The sequence below is a fragment of the Camellia sinensis genome, chromosome 13, assembly GCF_055761805.1.
Source record: "Camellia sinensis isolate YWXY chromosome 13, ASM5576180v1, whole genome shotgun sequence".
Lineage (NCBI taxonomy): Eukaryota > Viridiplantae > Streptophyta > Magnoliopsida > Ericales > Theaceae > Camellia > Camellia sinensis.
The window spans coordinates 47,492,765-47,505,000 of record NC_138973.1 but is presented as its reverse complement, the minus strand read 5'-3'; the positions used below and the strand labels follow the sequence as shown (position 1 = coordinate 47,505,000).

The window sequence follows — 12,236 nt, the reverse complement described above, 5'->3', positions numbered from 1 at the left end:
TTATTGGTTAAAGATTAGTGATCCTTTTTACTTTATTGGTTAAAGATTAGTGATCCTTTCAAAAAGTTTTTTTTTTTTTATAATTATATTTTGTTTATCATTACTTGGATATAATTTTACATAGTTGTCATTCTTATTCAACAAGTATGAATCTATTACGTATGGTCAAAAAAAATTATGATAAATAGATATGATTAACTCTCCTTATCTATTTAAAAATAATAAATACGATTAACTCTCCTTATCTATTTAAAAAATTTCACTTCTTCCATTAGATGTGAATTGCAGTGTTTCGTTATTTCGCACTACCACGCCACCAAAGAATTTTCAATTTATACTTATTTATTTCAACAAATATCAGTAACTTTTAATAAAATCTAATTATAATTGAAAATTCTCTCTCTCGAATATCATATGATGTTTCTCACATTTTGATTGACTTTTCTTTTTTTCTTGACCAAGGTGGACTTAAGCAAATTTCTTTGAAACATAAAAAATGCACAAAACATAATCATAAAATTATACACAATCCTCTCAATTGATATGGGATCCATTAAAAATATGATCTTACCATATATAAAAATTTTGACACAGAATAATTGAATGACTTTTTAAAATAATAATAAATAAATAAAACTATATATATTTATATAATATTTACCAAGCCCCAATAAGTTCCTGTTAAAACCCACATTAGTACTAGGATCAGAGGTGGACTTAAAGAAGGGACAGGAGGATCACGTGCCTCTTGTCTTTCATATTTCTTCTTTTCTTTTTTTAAACACAAAACAGATGTGACCCTATCTAGAAAACAAAACAGTAGTGCTACAGGGTCCGAATGGGCAGCGGCTCGAATGGCTCAAAAAAAATTTCTCTAATTTTTTTTTTTTTTTTTTTTCTTTTCAGCAGGAGAAAGGAGGAAGACGAAGAAGGGAAGGAGGGGGAGGGGGAGGAAGGAATGGAGGGGGCCTAAAAAATGGAGGAGGAGACGGCGGAGGCGACACGATCGGCGGAGGCGACAAGCGGGGCAGAGCCGACGAGGGGCGGAGGCAACGATCAGAGCAGCGACGGCGAAGATCAGAGTAGAGCAGCGAGGCAGCGAAGGCGGAGGCGCGGCGATCGGCTATCGGCGACGACGACGGCGACGGCCTCTCCCTCTTCCAATTTTTCTCTTTCTCTTTCTCTCCTCCCTCACTGCGTATCAGACTGAGGAAGAAGAAAAAAAAAAAAAATTGAATGGCTGAAACGACATCGTTTCAGCCATTCGGGGCAGAATTTTTCGGGCCACCAAACATTATTCAAAACAAAAATTGTAAAAATAAAAATGTTTACCAAACACGTGCGGTGGGCCTTGCCCTACTCCATCTCTAACTCTAAGATGTATGTACATACATCATGTCTCCCATTTCTTTATTCATATCACAACACTTTGGTGTCGTTTGGTAACACTGCGTTTTAATTTTCTATTTATATTTATAAAATTTTTAAAAATTCAAATAAAAACTTGTTTGATAAAATGTTTAATTTATAAATTAGTGGTCTCAGTTTATAAATTTGCCCAAAAAATGAAAACACAAAAAATGTGTTTTCGTTTTGAGTTTTGAGTTTTTTTTTTTTTACCACCCAACATTAGCCATCACCCGTCACCATTTTCCACCACCGTCTTCCGCCACCACCACCCACCTGCCACCACCACCCACCAACCACCCACCAGTTGCTACCCGCCACCACCCACCAGCCACCCACTCCTCGTCGTCACCACCACCGTCACCACCACCACCCATCACCCACCTGCCACCACCCGCCACCCGCCACTACCATCCACCGTCCGCCACCCACCACCTACTTGCCACCACCACTCACCACCCACCTGCCACCACCATCCACTACCAGTCATCTACCACCATCAGCCACCTGTCATTCACCCGCCACCGCCACCACCACCATCACCCCCACCACCTCTACCATCACCCACTTCCCACCCGCCACCCACTTGCCACCACCATCTACCACCCACCACCCACCACCACCGTCACCCATCTGCCACCACCACCCGCCACCACCACTCACTCGCTACCACTCGCCACCGTCACCCACCCACCCATCACCACCACCACCACCCGCCACCACCCGTCATCCCCCTACCCACCTGCCACCACCACCCACCACTCGCCACCACCCACCACCCGCCACCACCCACCATCCACCGTCACCACTTTCCACCACCGTCTTCCGCTGCCACTTGCCATTTCTCACTTTTTTTTATATTTTTTAAATTTTTTAAACATTTTGTCATTTACCAAACGCGTTTGTAGTTTATGTTTTTTTAAAAATAAATAAAAATTAATTTATAAAATTTTTATAAATATAAACTGAAAACGTAAATGTTACCAAATACACACTTTGCTTTCTGTTACTGCTGTAGTCTTCCTTTCGATTCTTTGACTAACTGCTGCTTCGACTCACGGCAAATCAGGACCACAGCACACAGGGGACCACACTACAACTCTCAGTCTTTTCTCTCCATTATTTACTAGTAATCTCACTCTCTAATCTTTTGCTCTTAAATGAAAAATAAATGTATTGATTTATGTTATTCGTGGTTAAAATGATATGTTTTGATTTGTTAAATTTAGAAAAAGATTTATTTGTGATTATTTATGTTAAAATTAGAGATTTTAATATGCTAAAACTAAGAATCTTGATTTGTGGTGGTTTACATTAAAATTAGGGTTTTTGATTTGTTAGGGATTTAAAATTAACAATAAAATTAGGAATCTTAATTTGTAGTAAGTTATATGAAATTTGGGGTTTTGATTTGTTGTGATTTGTACTAAAATTAGGGATTTAATTTGTGGTGATTTGTACTAAAATTACGGATTTAATTTATACTAAAATTAGGGATTTGATTAGCGGTGATTTATATAAAAATTAGAGATTTTGATTTGTTGTGATTTGTACTAAAATTAGGAATTTTGATTTATTGTTATTTGTGTTAAATTTAAGGATTTTGATTTGTGTTAAAATTGGAGATTAGGAATTTTGAAATTGTAATTAATGTTGGACAATTTTCACTGTATTTAAATTAATTAAATTCTGTTGTGTATTAAACAACAGCTAGAATATAAAGAATTAAAGGAAATGAGAAAATTTGTTTGATTACAAAAATCAAACTCGAAATAAAAATAAAAATAAATAAATAAAAACATATTTTATTTTGTTACAAAAACAAAATTAAAATCTGATTTAAATAAATAATAAAAGACTGGAAATAAATTAAATAACTTACTTGATTTAATTTCTTCGAATTATAATCTGATCAAGTCCAGTGTTTGACACTGTGTCCTTAAGACAGATTCGTCCTCTCCACGGTTGCTTTCAGAAATTGGACGTCTATCTCCCAGGATGAAATGATCTACTACAAACAATAGCAGCACTACAAATTGTTTGTCTTACGAACACACTAAGTGTTTACACTCTTTCTTTCAGAAAATAAATGCAGCAAAATGCAGAGATTTATAGCAGATGATGGAGTACGAAAATTGGAGTGAAATCCAAATGGGAGGCTAGTCTATTTATAGATGTAAAAGTGGCTATTGGTTTTGAATTGAACAGGTATGAAACTTGTTGGTTTTGAATTCAAACAGATTTGAATCTATTGGGTTCATATTTAAACAGATACAAAAACGGAAAAGGGCCCTATTTGGATGTACATTAGTTTATTTCGGGAAAGGCCCTATTTGGATGTACAGTAAAACCAAACCAGTTTATTCCGGTTTAATTTGAATTCTGGATTTTATTTTAATAAAATAAAATTAAATTCAAATATTTTTTGCCCAAAAAGATTAGTATTGGGCCCAAGCCAGCTCGAACGGACGATGGCGTACGCATGTGGTGATTTTTAGGTCCAATGGGTCTAGCGCATTTTGCCCATAACCTCTCCCTCTAAAACACTTGGGTACCCCTTAGGGCACACTCCAAGTACCAAACCCAAACTTTATAATTAAACTCATTCAAAACCTCCTACCAAATCAATGTGGGACAAGCCATTTTACAACCTTAAGGAATTTTCACCAAAACTCCATTTTCATGGAGCACACTTTGGCTTCGATTTTCCATTTACTCGGTAATGGTTTTGAGTAACCAAATATACCACGTGAATCACAACGCGGCACAGAACGCGTTACCACTTTGACCCGTGAAAACCGATATACGGGACCCACCTAAAAAATAGACCAAACTTAAAAAAAAATTCTAATTTTATTCAGAATTTTATAACTATATTCAACAATTAATAGGTGCCCATTACATAAAATTTCTGACTCTACTATCGACTAGAATACCACCAAAAAAAAAAAAAAAAAGAGTTTTTTTAAGTGGCATCGTTTGCCAAACTATAATGCTAAGATACCACCTAGTCATATTATAGGTGTTTTCCAAATTGTGAAACGATTCATTTTATATTTGAGGTCTGATGATACAATGATTATAATATGACTGAATGATATACATATCATTATCATTAATCTTTATTAAAAAGTAGAGTCCAAAAAAACAATCCATATTCAGAAAACTATTTTATACATCCACTAACGCTACCCACTTTCTTAAATGATATTTTAAAGGGAAAATTTGGCTATAAATCATTTTTACCTTTCTTTTATTGTTAAAAAGATTAAGAAAAAAGTTATACTTACAAAATCTCTTTATAATTATAAAATTTTGTATGAAAGACAAAATTTGTTATTTAAATATTTTATTATACTATTATACACTCAACCAACCGAATCGTTGATCTTCTCTGCCGAATCACCATAGTTAAAGCTCCTCCCACCATGATCGTCATGGTATCTCTAAGTATAAGGCCCTAGAATTAGAACTTTTTACAACTACAACTTGCAAAAGAGAGTTCGAGAGAGAGAGGAATCAATGGCGTCAAAGGTTACAATGAAGGCAATCACAACGTCTTCATCGCCGACGTTACTGCTGTTGTCTCTGAGATCTTCATCAACTAAAATGCAAGCTAGGGCAAAGTAAAAGGAGAGAGACGATTGAATGAGCACGCAATTGAGGTTTAGCTAGTGATGTGTGTGTATATATATAGATATATAATATGATATCATATACTTCAATTCTGGCCTCTTCGTCATCGACGACAAAGGCAATTGATCAATCGAGCTCAAAGCTGATATGATAGTACTCTTTCTCTCTCTCACCGAAGTTTGTATAAATCTTGCTATTGTTCGCTGTCACGACGGTGTTAATGGCGTCATTATGAATAACTAGGGTTTCTTACAGAATCATTTTAGAAAATTACAATTGATATCATCCAATGTTTCAAGATTCGTGTTCTTTTATTTATTTATTTATTATTTTTTGGGGGGTAGAAACTGTTAGTGCTGATCTAAAGATTTTTTAGGCCTCATGTAAACCATAACATCAAAATAGTGCCTATCTTATTAGGCATTTAGGCCATGTTTGTTTGGGCGGACTGGATTAGCATTCCCATGACTAATAGTCCTAGGACTACAAATCCGTTGGATTATGTATCCTATCTTAACTAATTGTCAAGTTTAAAATAATTAATTCCTACTTCAATTGTTTAACCAAACATCGGATTAATAATTTTATTAGACTATTAGTTCAATCCCAAGCTCATGTCTACCCAAACAAACATGGCCTTACATGATTGGAATCTTTGCCAGTAAAGAGAATTCTTTTGTGGTTAGCAATACTCAAATCCTTGGGATATGCTCTGTTTCTTAATGGGTGTCCCCACTCCATATTATATATATATATATATATATATATATATATATATATTTAGGGAAAATTCTGAATTGATTACCATGGCAAAAGAAGGGCTTGGTACTGTGAAACTATTACAAAATTGAATGATTTTTGTTCAACCCAAGATTTGATATGTATCAGAGATCAGAGACCATTCCTAACTCAGAATGCACTTAATGAGTTTGGTTCCAAGTACTCTGGAGTTGATTGGAGAGGGAGAAAGAGAGATTGATTGTCGTTTTCAATTAAATTTTTTTTTTATTTATAAATTTGTTAATAGATCTAAGAATAAAATTTGACTCTGGTTCGTCAATTTAGTATGTATTTTATTTTTTGTAACAGTAAAATTTTACTCTAGTTAAAAACACGTTGATTTGGTTAACGATATAAAATTTTACTTTGAATTGTAGTAAAGTTTACTCTGATAGGAAATTCAGAGTAAAATTGTAATTTCAGAGTAAAATTTTATTCTAAATCAAAGAAAAGTTTACTTTGAATCAGAGTAAAATTTTACTCTGAAATACACTGTGAGGGAGCAAAATTTTACTCTGAATCAAAGTAAAATTTTACTCTGAAATACACTGTGAAGATGACTTAATAGGAAATCTGATAGATATGAGGGTAGTATAGTAAAATAAACAAGTTTTAAAATATTAGGAGTTATTGAAAGTATCTATATAATTCTTATCCTTTTGAAAGACAAATTAAATAGTGAGGGATCTATCATCAAATCTCCCTTTTAAAAATAGTAAACTGTAACCCTACTAAAAGCATCTCCAATGGTTGTTGCTATTTTGCTTTTGCTATTGCTATTGCTATAATTTGGCAATGAATAGTGTTATTTTGCAAAATTATAGCAATGGTGTTCCAATGGTCATTTGCTATTTTTGACAAATCTCAACCAACTTTCCCTCTAAGTTTGTAGGTGTTGTTTGGATATAGGTTTTTTGTGATTTTATTTTTATTTATTTTTTTTTGTCTTTTGTGACATTTTTTTACCTATTTGTTAAAAAAATTATATATTTATATTATTCCCGACTAGACAAATATAAAAAATAAAATTTTTGAAAATTTGGAAAAAGAAATAAATAAATATATTTTATCTTTTTATTGCCTTCATTTGAAAAAATATATTTATTTTCTCATTATACTTTATTGAAAAAATTAAATTATACTAAACTTTTTTGCTACATTATACATTGCAAAAATAATATTACATTCTCTTGTAGAAAATACTCAAAAATAAAAACAAATATGAAATTTCATTACAAAATAAAAATATGAGGACCATTTGGCGAAAATTTCATTACATTATCCCGTAATTATTCATCAAGAGCCAGGGGAAAATAGTAATTTGGGCTACTAACATTTGAAGACCACTTGGCGAAAATTTCATTTTTTCGCATTGTGTAATACGCTTTCGTCTGAGGGTCCAAATGAGAAATGTCCGTAGGTATTATCATATGTTCTTCTTTTTTCATCTCATGTTCTTATCTTTTGATCTCAAAATCATGTTTTTTCATCTCAAGTTCTTTCATCTCTTGCAGTGCTTGAATCATTTTTTCTTCTCTTTCATCTTTTTTCTTTTCCTTCTCAGCAAGGTATTGGTTAAATGTGTCCAATTGTGTGCTCATTTTTTGAACTTCAGCTTGAGCGGCTTGATTTTTCGAAATAATTCTTTTGCAGATTTCCTACCCATAGGCCTTTTACCTTTTGTAGAGACATTGCCCTCACCAACAGTTAGATTGTTACCAACACTTAGACTGGTGTCATCTTCAAGAGAAATACAATTATCCATAGGAGAATCGGGCCTGAATTAGGGGAAAACGGTGTATGTATTCTTGACTTCACCGTGTTCGTAGGAGTTACATCTTGCCACCTGATATTGTTTTGCAAGATTGGCCAACAATGTTCAAAAAGAAAATGTTTGTTTTCATCTTGATGGTATAACAGTTTTGCTTGAAGCATCTATATCAATAAAATATTAAATTAATTAATTAGTTAATTTTTATGTAAGACAAACTAAAAATAAAAAACTAACATAATAAATGGAAATGAAATCTTACTATATCAACTTGTGGCGCCCCACTTGAATGTAGATTTTCGACTTGCGCTATACACCCACAAAATTGGTTGCAACATTTCATGATTACACCCCATCAAGATGAGATAGACACTTGTGTTCTTAAGTGATCATTCTGCAATGAACAATAATTTTCAAAAATTCTTCCCCAAAAATGAGCATGAGATTGTGAATTCCCAACAATTGGGTCTTCAGTAATGTGACACCAAGCTCTACAAATTGCCACATCTTCTTGAGTGGTGAATGATTTTCCTCTCTTCATTTTTGATGAACCTTCCATAGTGATTGTGTGAAAAAACAAAGAAGAAAATAATTTGTGAAGTTTGGTATGAAATAAAATTCAAATAAAGAGGAGAGAAAAGAAAAATGAAATTTAAAATGTTTGGTGTGAAATGAATTTGAGATTAAGAATTTTTATTTATAGAAACACAAAATATGACCGTTTGTAAAAAATGTCCGTTAATTTATAGCTGTTGTTTGAAAGAGGAAGAAAAAGAGCCGTTGCACAAACCCATGTTCATTCCTTTCACAAAATAGCACCGTTGGATTATATAATCCAACGACTCATCCATCTATCTATCTAGAACAATCCGTGCATTCCAATATCTATCTAGAACACCAAGCGCTCTCTCTCTCTCTATCTCTCTGCTCTCTCTTCATTGCCCTCACCGATCTTCATCTCTCTCTCTCATCTTTTCTCATCTCCTCTCCTCAAATCTTCCAAATCAAACCCTAACCAAGCCGATCTCTCTCCACTGATCTAGTTTCAGTCTCTCTCTATACCTCTCTCAATCTCCATCGATGAAGCCGAAGCTGGTTTCAATCACCGTTTTCCAGCAGAGTAGTGCGAGTTCGGTCTCGATTTCGAGAAATGCAAGCTCTAGTTGATCCATCACGCCCCTCATCTCTACCTCGATCTTCTCAACGGTCTTCATCTCATTCCTCTAATCGATTTCTATCTAATGCAATTTCATATTCAATTTTTGCTTTATTTATTTTTTATATTTGGGTATGTTTCAGAGGCAAATGCAAAGGAAGCTGATCAAGTCTCCGATCAATTCCAATCCACTTCAATCTCTGACGTAACTGCCTCTTCTGGTAATTCAATTTTTGGGTTTTAGGTCGATAGGTTTTGATGAATGAGGAAGATTTTTTGAATTTGAAAACCATTTATTTAAAATTGTTGATTTAAGAAAATTCACAAATTCACAAAAATTCACAAATTTTTGGTTGAATTTCTGTTTATTTGAAAAAATTGTTGTGAATTGCTGTCCATCTCCTCAAAAAAGGAGAGATTTAGTGAATTGCTTGAATGTTCTGTTTTTGTTTGAGTTTTTCTACAAACGGATGAGAAAAGGAGGAAGGGAAGGAAGAAAATCAGTTTGTTTGGGGTGAGCTGACAGATTTGCCATTTGCCAAAGTTGTTGTCAAACTTGGCAACTAGTTTGGCATTTGTCATTTTTAACAGCTTCTATATCTCACCATTGGAGAACCCTTTCTCATCAAAGCTGCTATATTATAGCTTTAGCAGCTCCAATGACAAACCATTGGAGATACTCTAAAAGAACCAATCAAAAAGGTTAATGACCAAAATGGGACTCTCTTAAGTAATCCATTTCCACCTAAAAAGAAAATCGATGGCTCACCAACTTTGACCATGGAATTCATGAAAATGATAGAATCTAACATGTTCGAAACAATAAATTAATGAGTTCATGACCATCCTCTTTTGGGTGATTAAATGAGTTGATGATTCAGTATTCCAGCCTAAACAAGTCAACAACCCTCCCAAGCTTCTAATGAACTCATCAGCTGCAGAGCAAGGTACCTGCACAGTAAGAGAAAATTCACATCTTTTGATTAAGCACCTGGTTTAGAAGGCCTTTTTCTTGGCACTAAAATGAAAGCTAAGAGCCTGTTCGGAGACTGCCCGACTAGGTGATTTTAACTCTTTTTTGTTGAATTGATTCAGGCACCACACCACGCTACGCCACGCCTCGTAGAGGATTCTTGTAAGCCCTTCAAGAAAAAGCTGCTACTTTTTTGTTAAGCAACTTCATTAATTTCAGAAGCTATCTCATGGAGTCTGCTCAAGAACTGGAACTTCAAAACACTGGTTAGTCACTAACAAATTATGCCTAGTCTTGAGGGTCTTTTTGGGCAAAATGAAACCTCTAACTGTTTGGTAGTGATTTTGTTTTCTGTTTTAATTTTCCAAGAAAATGCAGGCGACTTGTTTGGCAAAATGTTTTCGAAAACTGCTTTTAGAAACAACCCACTAACCAGGAAAACAACCCAAATAGTTGTTTTCAGATTTTTGAAAACTGTTTTCGCACAAGCTGTTTTCTAACATGCCCAATTTATGAGCTGTATTCATTGTTTTACTTTCTGAATCTATGAAGTTTTGATATGTGTTTTCTGCTTGGATGTTTGTGATTTTCACCAGTTGGAGACAGAGAACCAAACCCACATACAGATTCATCTGCAACCATTCAATTAATAGTTCCTGGATCCAAACACTTCCGGTGGTGGCTTCGAGTGTCGCTCTACATCTTCTTCCTCCTTGCCGGCCAATCAGCAGCCGTACTTTTGGGGAGATTATACTTTGACAAAGGTGGAAACAGCAAATGGATGGCAACATTTGTTCAATCAGCTGGCTTCCCAGTCGTAATCCCCTTCTTGTTTTTCTTCACACCACCACCACCACCCAATTCCACCGCCACTTCCTCCCATAAACCGCCACCAATCTCCACCCTCGCCCTCCTCTACCTCTGCTTTGGCCTACTATTGGCCGGTGACAACTTAATGTACTCTTATGGACTCCTATACCTCCCTGTCTCCACCTATTCGCTCCTATGCGCAACCCAATTGGGCTTCAATGCAGTCTTCTCATTTTTTCTGAATTCCCAAAAGTTCACCGCTCTAATTCTCAACTCCTTATTCCTCCTCACCATCTCGGCATCGCTTCTTGCAATCCACGCAGGCTCTGATAACACGACAAATGTCTCCAAATTGAAGTACACAATAGGCTTCCTATGCACCCTCGGTGCATCTGTCACATACTCTTTGTACCTCTCCCTAATCCAACTCTCTTTCCAACGGGTAATCAAGAATGAAACATTTAGCGCAATCTTGAATATGCAAATCTACCCATCATTTGTCGCGACTTGTGTTTGCATTGTGGGGCTTTTTGCCAGTGGAGAGTGGAGGACTTTGAATGGGGAGATGAAGGTATATCAAAAGGGAAAGGTGTCTTATGTGATGACTCTGGTTTGGATCGCGGTAACGTGGCAAATCGCTTCAATAGGCATGCTTGGGCTGGTTTTTGAGGTGTCTTCTCTCTTCTCCAATGTCATTGGTACTTTGGGTTTGCCTGCTGTTCCGATTCTTGCTGTTGTGTTTTTCGGCGACAAGATGGATGGTGTGAAGGTGATATCCTTGTTGTTGGCTCTCTGGGGCTTTTTGTCATACATCTATCAGCATTATTTGGATGACTCTAAATGTAAAGCAACGATAACCCGTGTTGATGTCAATTCTGGAGCTCGGATAGAGCTATGTTGATGGGCATTTTTCAACCACAAAAAACATGACATAGATTCATTCATCGGACCACTTCCATGGCAAATATAAAGAGCAGCTGTAGGAGCTAATTTCATGTTGTTTTATCAGTGTCATTGCTGATCATTGTGTTTCCTAAGTCTCAACTTGAAGTAGTAGTTTGAGGTGATGTTGTTTTGTTCCCTTTTGTCAGGTTTTTTCAAGACAATTCTGCTGATTGATCCTACTTATACAAAGTTTTTGTTAACATTACAGCTTACATCATATCCACTATAACAAATCAAAGTGGTAGTGATCGGAATTTTTTTTTTTTCTCAAAAAATATAAATTTTGTTGCAATTATTTTTTAGGAACTAATTATTGTGGTTGCAGGAATTGTCATTAAAAGATTAAAAAAAAAAAAAGACTTTTAGCAATAATTTTTTTTAAATATCTCTGATAAATACACTTATATAGACAAAATAATTTGACTCAAAAATGTTTATTTTTCGAGACAATAAAAAAAAATAGTCCAAAAAGTAGTAATTTATTACTAAATGCCTAATTTTGTTGCTAACACATATAATAATGACACTCATGAGAACAAAAAAGGGTAGTGCTACATGTATCAATTAATGTACACACTAGTGTTATGCCATTATTATTGACCTCACTTATTATATAAATTACAAATACCTAAAACCTCTAAAATTATGTCACATCATCTATTAGTATACTAGTTAGTATATTAATTGGTATATATATCATTATTCAAACAAAAGTATTTTGCCTCTAAAAAATAATTTTATCTCTAGAATTTTAATTT

At 34.7% G+C, this 12,236-nt stretch overlaps 1 protein-coding gene across 1 annotated transcript; it reads left to right on the top strand.

Annotated features, from left to right (window-relative positions):
- Positions 1-9,478: 9,478 nt before the first annotated feature.
- Positions 9,479-11,690, top strand: LOC114281130 (putative purine permease 11). The gene is made up of 3 exons (XM_028223575.2): positions 9,479-9,697; positions 9,846-9,989; positions 10,320-11,690. The coding sequence occupies exons 2-3, from the start codon at positions 9,953-9,955 to the stop codon at positions 11,432-11,434; spliced, it is 1,152 nt and encodes a 383-aa protein (XP_028079376.2). The 5' UTR covers positions 9,479-9,697; positions 9,846-9,952; the 3' UTR covers positions 11,435-11,690.
- The last annotated feature ends 546 nt before the right edge of the window (positions 11,691-12,236 follow it).